Genomic DNA, 20,901 nt, shown 5'->3' on the forward strand with positions numbered 1-20,901 from the left:
ACATCTTTAATTGCATAAGACTAGTTTGGGACTTAAAGTCCTGTCTGAACTAGCCTATTGGTTAACAGGAAGATGAAGGAACCCCTACTCTGAAATCCCTATTGTAGTGATGGCATTCAACAACTAGTTAAGAGACTTGATTGGTTAGTGCTAAAATTCAATGAGAAAATTAGAAAACTAATGTTTCAATGTTTTTCCTGGGCAACCAAAATTGTACTTACGTCTCATTTTGAAATGACTTATTTTTCTGTTCACTTCCCACCCACACTTCTCCAATTTTGGATAGTACATTGTTGATGAAAGTTGCCTTTGTAACTACATGTCCTGCAACAAGTGGTTTTGCAATGGTTGATAACGGCTTAGGTCTCATAACTAAAAAAGAAATAAAGTTAACATTAAACATTTTAGAACACAGAAAGTTTTTCAACTCTCCACTTAAATGAAGAACTTACTTTCCCGCCGAAGCGAAGATGACAAGTGGTAAGGTTTGGCTCGCTCTGCAGCTAGCTTCCTTTGTACTCTAGGAAGGACCTTCCCATACTGGTCTAAGATAGAATTTCTGGCAACTGATCTCTCTCTCCAACGAGGATCTCGATCATTCTATTTGAGAGAGTGGTTAATACGAAGAATACTAAATGAATGTTTTAGAGAAATAACTGAAATATGCCACAATACAACCAGAGTCTTGGCAACACATGCACCAAAGGCCGCATTAGACACATAAACCCATGTTGTTAGGAATGGCAGTCTTGCAGGCAAAACACAACAAGATATATATTGATATAAATTTTTGATGCCAAAGGTAGATTTGTCAGAACTAATACAGCAACAGAAAATTGAATAACCTGCTTGGGGATAAAATAAGACCATGAAACAGTTTTTTTGCCATTAAGTAATACTGTATCCTCCTACATTACACATTCAGAATTTGTTTTCTATTTTTAGCCTATCTTTGAAGAATCGAGGAAAACAACTATATCGTGAAAGAGAAAGGCAGCGAATATAAAACATATTGCAGTCGATCACAAGAAACTTCCATTTTGAAGACCAAGTTTAAGGTATGGTAGGCAGGGAAGGTAACAGAGGCAGAGAAAATGAGAGGGAAGCTGGATAATGGACACTGGAAGCATAGGCACATGAAGAAACCTGGGCATGGAAGAGGAGGAAAAACAAAAGATGAGTGAGGACAAGAAGGACCTGACCCGGGGGTAAGAGAGGGAAGGAAGTGGAATATAAGAACATAAGAACAGCCCCACTGGATCAGGCCATAGGCCCATCTAGTCCAGCTTCCTGTATCTCACAGTGGCCCACCAAATGCTCCAGGAAGCACACCAGATAACAAGAGAACTCATTCTGGTGCCCTCCCTTGCATCTAGCATTCTGACATAGCCCATTTCTAAATCAGGAAGTTGCACATACACATCATGGCTTGTAACCCATAATGGATTTTTCCTCCAGAAACTTGTCCAATCCCCTTTTAAAGGCGTCCAGGCCAGATGCCATCACCACATCCTGTGGCAAGGAGTGCCACAGACTTAGCCACCTCACTGCTCAACACTGTCTCCAGATCATTTATGAAGAGGTTGGCATTATGAAAAGCACCAGTCCCAGGACAGATCCTTGGGGCACACCGCTTCTCTCCATTGTGAAAACTGCCCATTGACACCCACTCTCTATTTCCTGGTCTTCAACCAGTTCTCAACCCATGAGAGGACCTGTCCTCTAATTCCCTGACTGTGGAGTTTTTTTAGTACCCTTTGGTGAGGGACCATGTTGAACGCCTTCTGAAAGTCCAGATATAAAATGTCTACGGGTTCTCCCGCATCCATATGCCTGTTGACCTTTTCAAAGAATTCTATAAGGTTTGTGAGGCAAGACTTACCCTTACAGAAGCCATGCTGATTCTCCCTCAGCAAGGCCTGTTCGTCTATGTGTTTTGAGATTCTATCTATCATGAGGCATTCCACCATCTTACCCTGTATAGATGTTAGGCTGACTAGCCTATAGTTTCCCGGGTCCCCCCTCTTTTCCTTTTTAAAGATAGGCGTGACATTTGCTATCCTCCAATCCTCTGGCACTGTGGCCATTTTGAGGGACAAGTTAGGTATTTTAGTCAAGAGATCAGCAATTTCATTCTTCAATTCATAACTCTTGGGTGGATGCCATCAGGGCCCGGTGACTTATTGATCTTTAATTTATCAATGAGGTCTGAAACATCTTCTCTTTTAACCTGTGACTTAATTCCTTGGTCAGGAGGGGCCGTTCGGGCAGCGGTATCTGCCTGCAGTCTTCTGCCGTGAAGACAGATGCAAAGAGAACTGGAGAGGAGCCTAGGAAGAAGGAAAGCTTATATGGTTGCTTGAAAGGAGGCCAGGGGCGTGAGAGAAGGCAACCATGCCAGACATATCCATCCAGGGCAAGGAAGAGGCAGAATTTTCCAGGGAAAGCCTATCGTGGTCAGGAACCTCAGGATCATAATGATCCAGGAAATGAAACAAGGCTTTAGATACTCTAGAATAGATTCTAGGCTTTCATTTTCAGCAAAGAGCTTCCACCCAAGTCCTTCTGCAGGATCTCCTGGGAGAGAGGCAGGGAGGAAGGGTGAAGCCAAACCAGGGAGGAGGGACAATCCCTTTCCTTTTCCTGTTAGTCTGATGTTGAACCAATAAAGGGACTGAAAGAACATTCCAGCAACCAGAGTGGAATGTGCCCATGGCATTTCAAAAACCCCTGGAGGTGGAGCTCTGCCCTTTGGAGGGTGGAAGGAGGTGATGATACCAACCTATTATCATTGCTCTTTTTAGAAGTTTACGCTTTTAAAAATTTAATTTTGAAAGGTACTAAAGATGTATGGCTTCAAAATTAGAAAGTGTATTTTTCTATGCATTTCTCACAAGTTATGCTTAACCAAATGACTTGTGTGATTTTCACTTAAGTAATCATTAGAGTGTTAATTCTAGGCACTGTTACAGGTTGTAAGGGCTACACACATGGCTTCAAGCTGCAATCCTATGCATGCTCCCTTGGGAATAAGTCCCAGTGAACTCAAGACTTCTGAGAAAACATGCACTGGATTGTGTTGTTCAAATATTAAACCATCCTTTGTTCTACAGAGCCAAGTATTTTCTGCCAGAGTAAGGCATCTTAAAATGTGGGAAGGTCTGGGAGAAAAAGTTTTACCATGTGGTTAGTCTTCAATGATTGATTCAGCTGTAGTGCAGGAACGTAATTGGCACGCTGGAGGTGGTGAACCAAGAGGAACTCATGATTATTAACACCGGTGTTTGTTTGCAAGAACTTCTCTAGACACTCCTAGAAAAAAACAAAATCTGAATATTAATTCCTTTTTCTAGAAATATTAGGGTTCTAATTATGTAATATGCAGTGTCACCAAAATCAATTGTGTTTTTATAACTACTTGTTTGGGTGTCTTCAGAATGTATTTCTTCTGTAACTTACCTGTTCAGTTTCTGTGAATGGCAGCTTCAGCAGGTCTTCCATCAGTCCAAGCTCCTGACAGATCTCATATACATGTTTAAGCATTTCTTCTACATTTAAACTAGTAGAATGCTGCCGAAGTACACTCCAAGCTTCCACCATACAGCTGCAATTGATTTTTGAAATGCAGATTAGAGCTGCATCAGATTTCTGCCACAGAAAAACTACATTAAAGCAATATTTAAAATGTACTGAACAACTGGGAGCATTTCTACCACTTTCTACTATAGTAGTATGCTAAAGTCGCACAGGAATACTATCAAAACTTATTTCGGACATTTTAAATACTTGGGTGGGTTCTCCCCTTGAACACAGTAATGTCATAAATGATATAAACTGAGATTTTGCTGTTCATTTCTTACCTGTTAAACAGCAAGACAGTAAGATGAAGTGCAACTTCACTGCTGCTCATCATTGATGGCTTTATAGTTTGTATGTATCGGAGGGCGCGTCTGTGTTCTCCTTGACACATCAAGACTTGAATTATCCTCATGTGTTGCCAAGACAATTTGATTGTAGCCGGATGAAACAGATAAGCCAGAGAATTCTGCAAAAAGCCAACAAGACAATTGAGAATATGGATAATGATGTATGCGTTTCTGATCCACGGCTAGGATCCAGAGAGCAATATGCTTAAGAGGCTGTTGTCTTCTAGTGGCAGCCCCTGAACCTAATGGAAGGCCACTAGATGTGCCTCAATCTTTGGGGAACCTAATTAAAAGTTCCTTATCCACACAGCAATTTGGATTTGTTGTAATACTTCATAACCCACTGGATGAAGGGGCCCCACAGCAGCTAATCGTAATATAGAGTGGATCCCGACCTAAATCTCCTATATGTGCCATCTCTGGTCTAATTTCAGGTGAAAAGTCATGAGAAATCATGTATTTAACTTAAGATCTTAAAGGAGGTGACTTTGAAAATTCAAACACGAACTAGCCAATGAAGGCAATGCATACTGTAATATTACTTTCACTAATAGATTTCTGAGTAGAAACTTAACAAAGTTATAGAATTTGATTTAGACATTAGCCCAATAGTGAAATATCAAATGCAAATACCAAATGCAGAAGCCAAACTAGCTACAGAGTATGCAGTTCAACTGGGCTACGTCTGCCTTGCAATACCACCTAAATGAACTACTACTATATCTTAGGCATATCCATTTGTGTCAATGCAGCAGGCACTGAGCAGTGGCTAGAATGTGGGTATCCTCCAACATCACATCCATTAAGACCTAACCTGTGCTGCGTTGCTACACTGCGTAATTTTGTTATATTACATCTAGTGAAAGAAGCTGTTCTTAAAATAGTAACTTTTACTCACAAAGCTGCACTAGCAATATTCTAGACTGGTTGGAGACATCAGCCAAACACGACAATTCATAACAGTCTACTGGTGAAGAAACCACTGCATTGCATATTGTAGGAGATAGGCATTAGAACCCAATTACAGGCATCCCCCCCATATCTGTGGAGACGTTCCCCGTCCCCCTGCGGATACAGAGGAACCCTATAAAAAGCTTTAAAAATCCCACTTGTCGCACAAATTACTTAACAGCTGGTGTTTGCAGCCTTCCTGGGTCTCACTGGCTCTTTGCCAACTACAAAATGGAAGCAGCAAACACTAACAGGCACTCCCAGGAAGAGAGGCAGAAGACTGAAAAGAATGTGCCGCTTATCATAGAGTTCAGTTTAGAATCGTGTTCTTTTCAGTCCTCTGCCTCGCTTCCTGTGAGAGCCTGTGAGTGTTCCCTGCTTCCATTGTAAGGCTGTACCAGTAGATAATTCGTGAAATTGGAGGGGTGAGAAGGGTGGCATTTTTTGAACTGCGGATACTGCGGATCCTGTAGATTCAAAAATATCTTCCTAATTATGGTGCTACTAGGTTATTAAGTAGACTATAAGAAACCAACGTTTACAGCTATAAATACCAAAACCCCATTAAGCATTTTTTCCCCTTTCTCCTTTAAGTCTGTTCTACTAAACTGGTCGGTCAGTAAATATACCTACCTCAAAGTCACCGTGATCCAAACACCAAAAACCTTGTATTAGGTTAACTAGACCTATAGGGACTGCAAAGGCAGTTGGGAAAGTGTCCATTGAAGTATCCGCCTTGTTTGGACAGGAATGCATGATGTCCAGTAGTAAATAAATCGTCTGATAACCAATATTAAGGGGAATCACTGTGTAGGCTAAAATTTCCTACAAAATGCTAGAAAAGAGAACAGCCACATTGTACAACATAAAAATTTCCTAGATTTTTCAGGTATTAAAACTGGATTCTAACCTTGGTATTAAACAGATAGCTAATTCTTCCTAAATGTGAATTACAGAATGACAGCTTTCCCAGGCCACAACAATTTTCATGAATTTTGCTAACTTCTCTCTTCTATTTATTGTAAAAACAAACACGGTGCTCTACAACCTAGGAGCTTTCAAGGCAATGTAAAAACAAGCAGTTAAGACTTGACTTCTTTCTGCTCACAGTTCTGGGGTTTCAAAAAGGAATGGGTGGGATCTTGCTTGTTATATTGCACTGAGCTTTGGGAGGTCTGGTACAGATGTCAGGACCCCTCTCTCTAAGTGGCACAGGCATTTATCCAAAATGTAATGCAAAACTATTCCATTCTGATTCAATATCAAATTCATTTATAAGAAGGTAGTCTCTGTTTCAAGGAACAGATTCTTATGGAGATCTATGAAGTTCAGTAACAATCATTTGGTTAGGATAAGGGAGAGAGGGAAAAATAAATTAAGTTTTGAAATAATTATTTCACATAAACATTTCAGAACCTTAGTTATGGCACAGACTATATGAACTACTGAGTGACTGGCTATTGTAGTCTTCATTTCATCTTCCTACACAATATTAAGGCCACCACACTTCCCACAAGGGAAAGGAATTGCTCCTTTATTGCACTTTTCATTTTAGCTGCCTTATTTACAAGTAAAAATTACTCTGAAAGCACAACTGTGCTCAATGGGACATACTCCTGGGTAAGCATACCAAGTATTGGAGCCTTAACCTTAAATCTACACATTTGAGAAAGGGCTTTTAGCCAATGACTAAAAAAAATTATTTTTGTATGCTTTATTAATTGAGATGTCACAAGTCTTCAAAAGGATACAGTTGCATGTTTGTAGAACTCTTCAATATTTTCTAACAAGTAGAGATCAAGCAGTGCCTATAATGGGGAAAAAAAAACACAGATTGTCAGGTATTCCATATGTTAAAATTTGGGAAACCCTTCATAAATCCTACTTACATGTAACGTAGGAGGAGGATATTTCCCTGTTCCCCCATCATCTCTCTGCCACAGCTTTACAACCGAGTCACCTAACTGGGAAATCATTCCATCAATCATCAAACAATCAGGGTTCCATTTGCCTCTGTAAAAGAAAAAGGAATACTGTATCAACAGCACAACTCCCAGCTGTCACAAGAATATTAAAAATGTATATGGGATAATTGCACAATCTGATTGCTTTTTCTTATACACATGAGAAAAAAGGCAACACAATAAAAATGTTTCAACAGTTGCAAAATCCCCAAATCACCTTTTAAGCTTCCTTGAATACAAGAGGAGTGACATTTACTAAGTACTGTACTTAGCACTCTATCAATACTGTGATAGACTGACCTGTCTATCAGGATGGTTATGATTTAGAAGATATAAGAAAGGCGAGTTACACACATTAGGTTACATCAACAAAATTTTTATGTAAGGATTGCAGATCTTTACGTAAAGATTTCTAATCTTGCTTGGCAACAGCAGTTTCAGAAAGTGAAGCTGGCCCCTTAAGCTGTGTTTCCATGTTTTCTTTTCAACAACAAGGTGAATGATCACTGAGAGCTATCAGTTAGGTTCCAGAGCTCTGTAAAGTTGGAACATTATTTATGCAACTTAAAATGAAAATTTTCTGTAGTGGTCAAAAAGCAGAACAAAAATATTCCTTACTATAAATCTACAAGATAGGTATTCATTCCCTAGTGAATATACACCTGGTAGGAACTCTGCTTTTTTGTTGTGTCATGTACAAAATGGGATTCATTGCCAGATGCAAGGGAGAGCACCAAGATGCAGGTCTCTTGTTGTCTTGTGTGCTCCCTGAGGCATCTAGTGGGCCACTGTGAGATACAGGAAACTGGACTAGATGGGTCTTTGGTCTGATCCAGTGGGGCTCTTCTTATGGCCTTAGAGCAGCTTAAATGGGAAGAGCTGCATTTGAGTTAGCTGCATTTTACATTTTACAATTTGTATTTTTATTAGTTGAAGAACACGTTTATTAGTTGGAGAGGAACACAATACTATGATGTATTGTACTGCTCTCCATTACCCACCACTCCTGTGCCTTGAAAATGCAGCATCTCTCTCTCCCCCTCACAAACCAGCGCTATTGCACTTATGTACAAACATCAGCGCAGATGGACTGCACTTATGAGAAAGTATGACACAGCTGTCGTTAACCTAGGACAGGGGTAGGCAACCTTAAACACTCAAAGAGCCATTTGGACCCGTTTTCTGGAGAAAACAAAACCTCAAAACCCTTTTGACATCTAAAATGAAGGTAGCACTGCATATATAGTTTTTTTTTTTACTTCTGAGTAGATATGCATAGGATTCTGCTCAAAAGCTGCAATCCTATCCACACTTTCCTGGGAGTAAGACCCATTGAACACAATAGGACTTACTTCTGAGAAGACCTGCATAGGATTGTGCCCTTAATGAAGTAATGTTTTGTGCCACATTCCTGCCTTTTTTTAACCTGAAGAATTTCAGTTGTGGGCGCATTGCCTCCATATGTCTGATAGTGTATTATACAATCATTATGTAACAACACATTGTATTGCAATGAAAAGATCCCAGGCACAAAACTGCATTCCCAAACCCCAAAGATGAAAACCAACCTCATGGTGCAGTCCTGTGCTTGTGGGAAATAAGGGCACAATCCCTATGCCCGTCTACTCAGAAGTAAGTCCCATTATAGCCAATGGAGCTTACTGCAGCAAGAGAGCCCAAGCTTATGTATGTCTACTCATTATAGAGTCTCATTATATAGCCAAAGGGGCTTACTCGAAGGAAAGTGTGGCTAGGAGTGCAGCCTTCGAGCACAATCCTATGCATGTCTACTCAGGAGTAAGTCCCATTATAGCCAATGGGGCTTACTCCCAGGAAAGAGTGGATAGCATTGCAGCCTAAGGTAAGATGAGTGCGGGACCCAAGGCGACAGTGAGTGCTCCCTGAGGCCCCCTGAGGCCGTCTTGCTGGAGGGGGAGCTGCTTACTGAAGCAGGGGGGGGGCTAGAAAGGCGGCCCTTCCAAGGCACAGAAGAGGTCCTGCCAGAAGGGAGCCGAGCAGGACGCAGGCAGAGAGGAGGAAGGCGCTCCTCAGGATGGCAAGGGGAGAGGAGGCAGCGGCGGCAGCAGTGGCGGGGCGCCCCTCACCTGAGTCCATGCTGCACAGCTCGCTCCCCTCCCCAGCCAGGCTGAGAAAAGGCACGGAAAGGGGAGGCGCCTCCCTCTCGTTTCATAAGCCTTAGGACTTAGGATGGGGAGCACTGGGGCAGAGCGAAGCGCTCTGTCACCCCCCTTTGCCACTTTCACTCGGACTCTGGAGCTACAGCGGATGGCTGAAAGAGTTGCTGACCCCTGACCTAGGATATCCTAGGAAAACCGGACTACCTGTGCATGCATCCATGCATGTTAGCTAGGTCACAGGCCTACTTCAATGGCTAGAGAAAAACATCAGCAGTCACAATCCAGTTAGTCTCCACAACCAGGCAGAAGCCATGCATGCACCAGGAAGTCACTTTCAAGTAAATTCAACAGCTGCTTGTACTGCTAAAGCAGCCGTTTTCAAACTCTCAGGGAGTTTGAAAACCACTGTAAGTCCTTGCGGGGATGGGGGGCAGCAGGGGTGAGGCAACAGCACATTCCCCCACTCCCAGGAGGTTCTGGTAAGTGCACCCAAGCCCCTGCAGCCCCGAGTGGCGTGATCCTGGGGATTGTGCCGCTGCCTCCTTCCTGCCCCCGCACCTTAAGGGGGCAGAGGCCAGGGCCCACAGACTGGGGCGTCACAATGCCCCAGTTTGAAAAGCCCTGAGCAAAAGAGTCAAACCACCTTTAAAAGGGCAAGGCAAAACAAGGTCCTCTAGCTGCATGCATCCTTCAAGGTTACTTTCTGTGGACTTTTGGTACCCATTTTAGAATATAATCTAGTTAGAACCACTGTGTTCAAATCATGACAGTTGGAAAGATAAACATGAAATGTGATGGAAAAAATATAATAAATGCAAATAAGACAGCAAATAAAAACAATCATAATTAGAAATCATAAGACCTAAATATTTGGAGTTCTTTCTGGCTAGGGAAAGTGGAAAAGGAAGAAATAAGAGCTGCTTAAGGTCTTTCATACTGGGTGCCATGAAATGCAAACCCAAATCCAACAGCTATAGATACTTTCACTGTTGTGCAGTCTAACATGCAAATCAATTACTCAGAGCTAATAAACACACCTCCATAACCCACTGAAATGGCATGTGCAAGCACAAGCACACACACTGATAGGAAGCCACTAATGCAAAATTTTGCCCATTCAAAAATGTGTCATAGCAAGATTTTCAATTGAAGTGGCCCTTACCTTGATGAACGCTCCAACCTCTGTCGACAGCCAGCATAGAACCGTTCTACACGTTGATAATTGTAGAATGGTTTCGACAAATGCATGTCTTCTTCTGTTCACAAGAGATGAAAACTCAGTTTAAAGACACAGCTAGATGAAAACCCATTCCAAATGGGAAAAAGATAGCTTTTGCACTTTGGAGAGTAAGAAGTTAAACCATTCCCAAGCTGTCACATATTAAAAACACAAGAACAAAAAAACTTGCCTTTTTAGTTCTTGTGTAATTCTATTAAAGACAAACCCTGCTTCCTACAAGGAGCAGGACATTTTGCTTACTGAAATGCAATTCTTAATATTTCCTTCCATACAAAAAATGGCATATATACCAAGGGTTCCATAATATGCAAACTTACATTTGATCACACAGTGATCAGTTATTTTATTTTACCTAAGATTTGTTATACACAGCCCTATTGCAAACACATTTTTCTATCTTTCTCCAAGCTGTTCTATCACACTTTTGTCTGCAGTGTGACACCAAGTACTCCAGAGGCAATACCATATCCTCAATTGCACATTTTAGTTCTGCTACCCAATAACAAATCAGGATATATTAAACATCCAACAGTTAAGTTGCCCAATTACATCTACCTTTCACCCTTTGTCCAAGTTGCTCATGGTAGCACACTTTATTCTTCCCATCCATATTTTATTCATATGACAATCTGTCAGGTATGTTAGCTGAAACATAGTAATGGGTCAAGTGAGTTTCATGGCTGAGGGCACTCTCTAACCCCGTGGTTCTCAAACTGGTGGGTCACGACCCACCAGCTCATGTAACAATGCCCTGTTCCCTTTAAGGGGTGGGGGCAGGGGGAAAGCAGCAAAGCGATCCCCAGGATTGCGCCCCTGCGGGGGTGCTTTTTTTTTTTTAACAAAACATATGTGCTCCCAGGTCCAGGGAGTGTGGGGAGCCCCACAGAGCGCTTGCAGGGCTCCCTGTGGCTTCTAAACCGTGAAAGTTGCAAGCACGATAAAACCAGAAGTGGAATTTCCTGTTTTGTCACACTTGCAACTTTCACAGTTTCACAGGAGCCTTGCAAGTACTCTGCGGGGCTCCCCACACCCCCTGGACCCTGGGAGTACATATGTTTTGTTAAAAAAAATCTCCCAGGAAGTTTGAGAACCACTGCTCTAACCCGTACCCCTACACTAGCTCTTGCTATGATTCTGAAGTACTATGTAGAATTTACATATTACATTTTTCTTTTCTCAAGACAGTTTTTGAGAACTGAACCACTACAATTTTAAGCATACCTAAACCCTCCGGAAGAAGACTGGATCGACAGAACCAGATTACCACTTGTACGTACTGCGAAAGGAGACTGGTTACGACCTGCTTATTTGTTAAATCTGTAATGCCTGGAAAACACAGGATTTTTTTAGTAAAATAAATTGTTTCAAAGCATTATCGCTTGTAGCAAATCTCTCCAGTGCAAAATTATTACAGGTTCAGCCTATTTATACACGGAATTTTTATACATGGATTTGACTCAACTTAATTGCCACTGCAAATGAGAAGGAATGTGCTGATCCCGAGAGAAGGGGGAAAATGCATCCCTTTAAAATTAGTTTAAAAAACTGAACAGTCCTTTAACAATAGCCTCAATGAGAGAGGGGGGCAGCTGGCTGACAATCCATCAATCCTACTCTCTCCAGCGGACCCCTCCCTTCCCCCTGAGCACCTTTGCATTGGTGAAGGGAGGGATTGAGTGAAGGGCTTGGAGGAGGACTGATTGACGGATTGTCTTCTTAATTACTCTTATCTTACAACACAAAGGTCAGCAAGGCTGTTTTTAAATCACCAGAGCAAAGAAACTTTGTTTTTTAAATTGGTTTGCTATAGTGTGTTTTTTGCCATCCAGGTGAGTGCTTAGAATGGAACCCAAGCGAATAATGAGGCTCAACCTGTACTCTGACAAAATTTTATTCCCCAGATGAATGAAAATTTACTTGCACATGCACAATCCTTCTCTTCTTAGTGGGTGAAGGATAATTTTTGACTCCACTTCTCTTCAGGATGCTTTCAAAAGAATACCAAAACAAAGTTTAGCCAGAATATGCCTAAAGATGATATTAGTGCAGTTATGTAATGAAGGGCAAAAGGCTGAGGACTAAATAAGTTGATCAAGCCTTCCTGTAGTGTTTGTGAGTAGAACTGTATTATTTTGTATTCCTACATTTGCTTTAACACAGACAGTTGAAAGTAGAAAAACCACAAATATGCATGCAAGATACTCAAGTTGTAACAGAATAAAAGAATAACAGATTTCTACGTATTAGAAAGTTACAGAATACGTGAACAGTAAATTTGGTAAATTTTTACCTAATCTTATTTTGGTAGAACAGTAGATTTTTACACACCTTTTTCTGTGAGTTCTTGTGCCTCTGTTACAAAACAGTTCAAAACTGTGCTAAGGTTGCTAAGAAGCAACTCGCAGTGCTGTAGAGACTGTAGAGTTTGTGGATCAATAAAGTTAGATGACCCATCAAACAGTGGGACACCTTATAAAATAAAGATAAAAATGACATTATTAGTTTGAAATGAGAGTTAGAGGTGCTTTATCTGAAAACTGCTAAATGAAGCAATAACGCAGCCCAGTCAATACATTCAAAACACTACAGAACACACACATATACACTAAACCACTTACATATTCGAACAAACTCTTCTTTTGTGTTAACCACTTTATTCCATGTCCATTCAAGAACAAAGCGTAGGTTAGAAGCAGAATCTGGTTGCTCTTAGAAAAAAACAAGAAGTTGAAGTTATGCGCATGAATATTCCTAGGATGAAGAATGTAGTAAAAAACAGGAAGATAACCTACCTTCAGATGTCCACTGTTTGATGCAACTAGTGAGGAGCCCTAAAGAACTAGTTTGAACAGCAGCTGACAATACAGCTTCCAACTGCTCTTCCTAAAACAAAGAACAAGTAAAATATAGGCATCAATATTAGGCTCAACAGCTCCCATTATTAAAGTTTTAAATAAAGCAGACGGATTCAACTTTATTCACTATGTAGTAATGGCATTACTATCAGAAGATATACCCAGTTAATTCACTGAGTCATGGGTGCATACCTACATCCATTTGCACACACAATGCTTTTGTGTGTTGATAGCTAGATCAGGACCAATAAGTTATGGCACAGAGTCAAAAGGAAAGGCTACAGTTTCTCCCACTTATTTCACATCAACTCACCTGACTCAGACTTGAAGGTTGTACATCAATAAATCTTGGAGAAAGTAAACCAGCTACAAGACATCTATTGTAACTATCAGGAATAGCTTCATTTAGGGAACAGCCAGATTTTTTTAAGAACTGCAAGGTCTGAAATTAACCAAAATATGTATTAGACATCAGCAACTTAAAAAAGGTTAATAACCTGAAATTCAAAAGTCATCAGAAAACCTGATTAATGCAGAAAGCTTGGGGAAATCTATACAGATCAACCACTTCATTCTTGGTTTTTCTTATGCACAATTCTACCTAAAGCTCTTGTTAAATGAGTTATTGTATTTATACAAATTTTCTTCCTAAGTGGGAATTTATGTCAACACAGGTAAATTAAAACTGTTTACATCTCATGTAGCTAGTATAAATGACTGATAGCACAAACCTATGCACATCTAGTCAGAAGTTAGTCTCATTATGTTCAAATAGGAAAGAGTGTATAAGATTGTAGCCTCAGATTTCCTAACGAATTGCTTGTGGCCATAACTAAGCCGTAACTGTGTATTATGCCTACTTTGTAAGCATAAAGGATGACCAATTAAGGGAGAGTTACAAAACATGTAAGATTTATGCACAGTAAAAGTCTTTGTTTTATATTGTTAGATGCAAAATTGCCTCCATAAATGCACTTTTAAGCCCCATTACAGTAACAATTGAGACTACTACAAGATGACCACGCTTGAAAAATAGCCTTAGTAGTTCACCACAGTTTAATGCAGTGAATATTCTTGACTAAACAGCATAGAAAAAGCAGATGGCAGCTAGGAAGTGAGAGGTGTCTCCCTAATGGATATTTTGCAGGAGTTAATGTGTGCTGATTTGATACATAAACTCATAAATTGATGGTGGATTGACACCAGGAAACCTTTCTGTTTTTCTTGATATGATTGCTTAAGGCAATGGTTCTTCAAATTCTCAACAGCTGAGACCCAAACCTAACCTGCAACATGGGACCCAGAGCCAGCACACAAAAGAGATGAGCAAATAATCACTCACAGTTCTTTTTCTGAAGTGTATGTGCTAGTGTGTCATTTTGTCCCTTCTTTCTATCCAGGGCAACCAAAAAGAGAGAGGCAAAGGAGTGCACTCAGTTTAGAAAGGTAGGTAGGAGACCATTGGGCCCACTTAAGATTTTGGAGGGTGGTGCTTGGCCAAAAGTAACCCTTCTGAAGTCCCTGGTGGAATTTACCTCATCAGCAATCCCTAGCCCTAGCAGCTGTGCAGCCCACAGTGTCAAATATGATAGTGCAGCAGGTGCCAACCCCAGACCTGCAGGCCATAACCAGCATCTGCTGAAACCCTTCTTCATTTTGAGCAAAGCTTACTGTTCCACACTGCCTCATCTTACCTTTCCAGCTGATCTTCTCACAAAGTTCCAGCAGGCAGCCACTTCTGCTGCCTGTTACCCCAGAAGGTTTTGCACCCAGATTTCTGGGCAGAAGCAGCTGCCCGGAGCGACTCTGTGAGGAGACCGGCTGGCAAGTAAGATGGGAAGCATGGAGCAGTAAGCTCTGCTCACAATGGGGAAGGCTTTTTTTAAGTCAACCGTGCACAGTTTGGAGACTGATGTAGTGGTGGCAGCACTACCACAATCCACCCAAAATCAGGTGACAGTTCACTTCTGGATCCTGAACCACAAATTGAAGATCTCTGGTTTAGGGGGACTCTTTCTGGTAGGTTCAGAAACAAAATTGCCAGGATAGAGCTTTGACAAATATTAACATTTGTGAGTGACAAGTTAGGTATGATTGTAAATAAGTGGAGCACTACAATGAAAAAACAATAGAAAATTACAAACTCACATCCTTCTGAAACCCTGTGCAAGTCACGTGAACAACTCCAGAGTTCAGCAAACAAGTAAGATCTGCGAAAGAGCATTTTGTTAGAATCTACATTAGAAACATTGAAACAAATTATTAGCATAATATTTTGCATCATCCAAACATTTCTCAAGAAGCACTATATTACAGCACAAGCTGCATGTTAACACTAACTCATTCCTTACACATTTCTTGCACACACCCACCCCCATTGATATTCCTCCTAAATCAAAACAGGCAAGGATGGGGGTATTAGGGGAGAAAGACACACCTTCTCTTCATCCCATTAGAATCAGATCAGGACTGGACAAGTTGTGGGATGAGAACCACCCCTCCACTGCCAGTACTGATGGAGTGCTAAGGGAATCAGACAACCCAGAGAAGGTCATCTCCCCAAGATTACCAGCTAAGAAGGTGCCAGGAAGTTAGGAGACTTAATGCATCCCAATCTGGTACCACTTCTCACAACCAGATCTTCTAAAGTGTTCAAAGGGACCCAAAGTGCAAAAAGAAAAGAAAAAAAAAGAAAAAAAAGAAGGAGGATCCAAATATGAAGTCTCCCACTCTGGTAACTGAGCTATTGAGCCATTGCATAATTTGGATTGGGGTCCTGCTGATGCTGCAGTAAGAGATCGAGCAACAAGGCTACTATCAATCTAATTCAGGGTTTTTCAAACTGCATCATGACACCCCAGCCTGTGGGCCCTGGCCTCTGCCCCCTTAAGGGACGGGGTCAGCCTGGAGGCAGGGAGGAGGCAGCTGCGCCATCCTCAGGATCGTGCTGCTCAGGGGGCTGCAGGGGCTTGGATGCACTTACCCAAGCCTCCTGGGGCTGTGGGGAGCCCAGTGCAACCTTTGGCAGGGCTCCCCGCAGCAGTGAAAGTAAAAGCAGAGTGATCGCGCCCCGCCTCTGCTAAAGCAGAAGTGGATCACGCCGCTGCCTTCCCCCTGCCCCCACAAGCACTTACAGTTTCTCAAACTCTCCACGAGAGACTGAAAACCACTGATCTAATCAGTTGCAGACCTTATCAGGATCAGCTCCTAATTTCAGCAAACTGACTAGCTGGACAGCTCCTGCTTCTGTGAAAATTGTGCTCTATACTGCTGGACAGCTCATGGACCTCATGGTAAAGAAGGATTGTAAACTGCCTTACACAGATGGTTTGAACTATGATCTCTACTGTTGCTTGAGACCCCCTAGCCTTATAAGAAAGACTTATCAAAGTGAATTGACCTATCCGCTATTCCCAAATTCCCCCAAATCCTTGGCAGCAGAGGGCAGCACACAGGCACTAGCCAAGGCCAGAGAGAGGAGTCACATGGGATAAGAAAGCAAATTGCACCCACCTCCCTCAATTCATGCAAGAATAAAAAAATTGCTTCCCACTATAGTTGCCCTGAGAGAAGCGAATGCAGATGCCCTCTGAAATGAATAGGTAGGAGGACAGAAGAGGGTGGGATGGGAAAAAAAACAGGCCTAGAAGTTGGTTACCTCTGAATTTGACTCCACTCAAACCATCACTTCAGGGGGTGGGTAGGAAGGGGATATTAGATGTTTCTTAACATTGAATACGCTCATATATGTGATCAAACACTTACAGTTAGATATTTTAAAATCTCAAAAGAATCTCAAAGCGATCTGCCTTTTCAATGAAGACAGACAGTTCTGCATTAGTATCACTAGATTACTACTATTGCCTCGGCTAGAAAAGCAATGTCTTGCCCCATGCCACTAGGACAGAAGCAGGCAACTTTGCAAGGTGGGGAAGGGAATGATTTGTGAACTTTTTTTCTTTTTAGAACAAGTCTTTAGCATACCAACACTAGGGAGAAAAAAATGCACAGTTTAGAATCTATTTTTTTTGAGTCTACAAAATAATATTGGCAGATGGAGGAGGTAACTCATTACCTCCTTCCCCCTCATACTCAAAGGCTCCATGAAAGACCCAACCAAAGTGCTATAGCAAGACAAACTAAACAGTAATAGTATAGCTTATTTAAACAAGGAAATGTCTGGGGCATTTGGTGGGCTGCTGTGAGATACAGGAAGCTGGACTAGATGGGCCTATGGCCTGATCCAGTGGGGCTGTTGTTATGTACTTTTGAAACAGGAAAAGTAAATTAAAAAAACAAAAACTTTTAATAGTTTTCCACATGTTTTAGGAACCATAGGAAGGAATGCGCTTCCCTTCAGTAGTGCAATTACTGGCACTAGCAGCACCCATCCCACCATATTCCAGTGATCAGTGGCTGAGTGAACAACAAAGACTCAAGTTCTTGCTGTCATGTGATCCTGCATCCAGAGGCGAGTAGGAGGGACAACTGATACAAGGTTATGCACCTCTACTGCTGGAGAATAATTGCAAAAAAGTAAGGTTTGAGGGTGGAGAGTTAGATTACTCTCCAACAGTCATATTAGTGAGCAGAAAGCTGTTTAGATCCTCTGCAACAACTATCCATGCCTTACCTAACAAATAATCTGAAAAGGTCTTTAAGAACTGCTATGGCTATTATTGCTAGAAATGAAACAAAGGATATCATATACACAGGATAGAGGTTTCAACTCCTTGTATGCTGCTCATCCTACTCAACATGTCAAGTCCTGCAACTCAACATGTTCTGTAGAAGTAACCGATGATACACATACCAAAGTTATAGGTGGTTGGGTTAAAAAACTGTTCAGGTGGAGGATACGAAGGAGGTACACCACGACTTAAGCTTCGTTCATGCACAAGGACATCTAAGATGCGATGTGGAGAGGTCATGTTTGCTACAGCATCCAAGGACCATAACGCAAAATAGGAACAGTTATGGAGAAATTCCCCTGGTCTTGAGAAAGCAGAATAAGTAAGAAGTTAACCATGTATTTCATAGCCTTTTTGAAAATCTATGGTGAGAAACTACCACTTCTTACCTTAATGAGTCTGGCATTTGAGCATGATACCAGCGATTTATGTCAAATATGCCCAAATAAGTAGATGGTTTGCCTTGACCATATGTATTTACTTGCCAGCTGAAGACTGACACACTTGTGTCAGGTGATATGACTGAGAGGAAAAAAGAAGAGATGGTGCTATTTTAAAGCAATCATATCAATTGGCCTGGCCCAATTCTCACATAACCCAGTAAGTGTGACTAAGTTCCATCAGACACAACAATGGTACACAGTTTCAAGAAAACATACATAGGACTGGACCGCAAGTTCAGAACAGGCTATATACCAACCTTCATTAATACTGTCTTCTCTGTCAACATGGCTTCGAAATTTTTCTACAGTCTGACAACTAATAAATTTGGTGTTGCTAGTCTGCCCTCTTAGGGAGAAAACGCCACCTGTGAGGTCTAGGCTGTACCTTTCCTCACAGTACTCCAAACCCTGCAAAAGAGTGATTGTGTTAATTAATGTACACTATAAAGATTAAAGTGTCCAGGTTCCATGTTTTAATAAGGACAGTTTAAACCTAAGATGCACTGTATTTTGAAAACACTTTCCAAGTATAACAATATATTTAAGTCATATAAGAAAGGACTGATGTTTATCTTACTTTAGGCAAAAAAGCAGCTATGTCAAATATATTTATAGTGTTCATATTTAACAATGATGTGAAATGCAACTGTTTCCACTAGACAAGCTGCGATGAATGGGAACAATTGCTCTCTGCTTGCTAAATGGAAAAGAGCCAGGGATTTAGAAGGTGGCCTCTTTGCCCAGTTAGCAGGGAATCCTATTTGTTAGGCAAATCTTTGCAATGTCAAAGTCATATACAAATATAAATGGTTTTAATTAAAGCAGCACAAAGTGGAAACAAGAAGACAAACATTTATATGCAGTGACATGAGGATGACACTCAAAGTAAAGAGAATAAGCATCTGAAGAACTGAAGGAAGATAAGAGCAAGCATGCAAGTTCTCTTTAAGTCAACCCAAATGCTTGGGGATCTGTTAAAAAGGTAGCACATGAATTATGACTGAACAGCAATTAAAAAACCCTCCGCATAACACAAGCCCGAGCTTCTGTGATTATGTTTCTCAAAGAGACCTCAAGTTTAGACTTCAAAGTGGCAGCTAACTTGCTATGTGGACAGACCCATTCCTGTAAGGGTCCCAATACCAATGAACACCAGGAACGTGCTTAGCCATGGAAACTGTAGCTCAGTGGCAGAGCATACGTTTTGCATGCAGAAATTCTCAGGTTCTGGTGTTTCCTGGTGAGGTTGGGAAATACTAGTCTGAGATCCACTGCCAAAGACAATGAATGTCTCTGGATCAATGGTTTGTCTAAATAAGAGGTAACTTCCCATGCAAGACACTCCACAAACTCAGAACAATCAAACACAAAGTTAACATATATAGCACTGGCAACAAGCTCCATTTTGCGCAGTCTCATGATTGCACAACATCCAATGGCCCTTTGTGTACTAGCCAAAAGGATCTGTATTCTTTCATATAAAGGGGGATACTTATTTATAAGTTGCTTCACTATAACTCCAAGCTTTCCAGTTCCTAACCCTGACTTAAGCCATTTCTGCCCAACATTGTATATAGGCAAGAGGGACAAAATGTGTACTCCTGTGGGCTGGGCAAAAGTGGGTTAAAACATACCTTTGTACTCAATTCGCATTTAGTCTCCAACATCATTTGAAATATTTTTACCCTACCTTTCCTCTTGTAATCAAACTGCCAATAAATTAAAATCACCTTTATGTATTGCAGATTAGCAGAATTGTGGATCCAACTGTATGGCAGCTGTAGTGTTTAGAACAACACAGTATCATATAAATAGCGTTTCAATATATCAATTACCTCATACATGATTTGTCCTGATGCCAGACGCCGTCTGTCACTGAAAGCCAACTGCAGTAGATGAAAACTAACAACATCCCCTTCACTAGAACAAAATAAATTACAGTATGTTAATACAGAACTTAGGTTGCTGCTATTTGTCAGCCTACAGCAGCAGTTTACACCAAATTTCACAGTCATTACAAATCTTAAGCATAGTTTTAAGAACATTGGTTGGATCCCAGGGTGCCTTGTGCAAGTGGAAAGGTATTTCTGCTTATGAAAGACAACCCCTTCATCTTCTGACACAGCTCACCTATGTAGCACTATTCTTGAGGGACCTGGGGGAGCTTTTAAGGAGTAAAGAACAAAAAAGACCAACAAAATGAGCAGAACTCTTTTTGCAGTTCGCTAGCTATAACCCATTTTTAGTTGTACAGCAGCTATAGCAGTTTCATTACAATTTTTTCCAATGCAGAAGTGGTTGCTCTTATCAGAGTATTACCTTGTTGCACAACTCCAGTTAGATACACACATCTAATCTAAAACAGCTTCCTTACACATTTTACTGGAAATACTTGGATCTGTGTAAGCACTGCTTTAATCACCTAACCTGGCTCCCACACTGAAATGACTGGAAACCCTTGCACACATGAGACCAGCAGGGCCATTTAAGTTCCCAGAGAACACTAGAACAAGACATTACAATTTTTACTGCCTTTTAAATAATTAGAAAACAAAACTTGGAATAAAGTTCTAAAGGAGTGTGGTGCTCAGTTTAAAACCAATCCATCTTTCCTAAATGAAGGAAATCTGTTCTCGATAAGCCAGATGAAATGCACAATATTAAGCATAAAGCTTTCACCAAAATTCACAAAT

General features: G+C 41.1%; 1 protein-coding gene across 4 annotated transcripts in view; it reads right to left on the bottom strand.

Moving 5' to 3' along the window:
* AHCTF1 (AT-hook containing transcription factor 1) overlaps nucleotides 1–20,901 on the bottom strand; it is a 74,365-nt gene that overhangs the window by 19,494 nt on the left and 33,970 nt on the right. For 3 of the 4 annotated variants that reach the window (XM_066617718.1, XM_066617727.1, XM_066617709.1), the window contains exons 7-25: nucleotides 20,044–20,128; nucleotides 18,466–18,616; nucleotides 18,155–18,287; nucleotides 17,888–18,069; nucleotides 15,223–15,284; nucleotides 13,388–13,516; nucleotides 13,012–13,102; nucleotides 12,838–12,927; nucleotides 12,548–12,688; nucleotides 11,441–11,545; nucleotides 10,142–10,235; nucleotides 6,767–6,890; nucleotides 6,629–6,685; nucleotides 5,511–5,657; nucleotides 3,861–4,045; nucleotides 3,460–3,604; nucleotides 3,181–3,312; nucleotides 453–600; nucleotides 222–372 (exon numbers count right to left, since the gene is read on the bottom strand). In XM_066617718.1, coding sequence (XP_066473815.1) covers nucleotides 222–372; nucleotides 453–600; nucleotides 3,181–3,312; nucleotides 3,460–3,604; nucleotides 3,861–4,045; nucleotides 5,511–5,657; nucleotides 6,629–6,685; nucleotides 6,767–6,890; nucleotides 10,142–10,235; nucleotides 11,441–11,545; nucleotides 12,548–12,688; nucleotides 12,838–12,927; nucleotides 13,012–13,102; nucleotides 13,388–13,516; nucleotides 15,223–15,284; nucleotides 17,888–18,069; nucleotides 18,155–18,287; nucleotides 18,466–18,616; nucleotides 20,044–20,128 — 2,352 coding nt within the window. The remainder of the gene's footprint in view (nucleotides 1–221; nucleotides 373–452; nucleotides 601–3,180; nucleotides 3,313–3,459; nucleotides 3,605–3,860; nucleotides 4,046–5,510; nucleotides 5,658–6,628; nucleotides 6,686–6,766; nucleotides 6,891–10,141; nucleotides 10,236–11,440; nucleotides 11,546–12,547; nucleotides 12,689–12,837; nucleotides 12,928–13,011; nucleotides 13,103–13,387; nucleotides 13,517–15,222; nucleotides 15,285–17,887; nucleotides 18,070–18,154; nucleotides 18,288–18,465; nucleotides 18,617–20,043; nucleotides 20,129–20,901) is intronic. The other variant, XM_066617733.1, reaches the window with a different exon arrangement.

This window comes from Tiliqua scincoides, chromosome 1 (genome assembly GCF_035046505.1).
Source record: "Tiliqua scincoides isolate rTilSci1 chromosome 1, rTilSci1.hap2, whole genome shotgun sequence".
NCBI classification, from domain to species: domain Eukaryota; kingdom Metazoa; phylum Chordata; class Lepidosauria; order Squamata; family Scincidae; genus Tiliqua; species Tiliqua scincoides.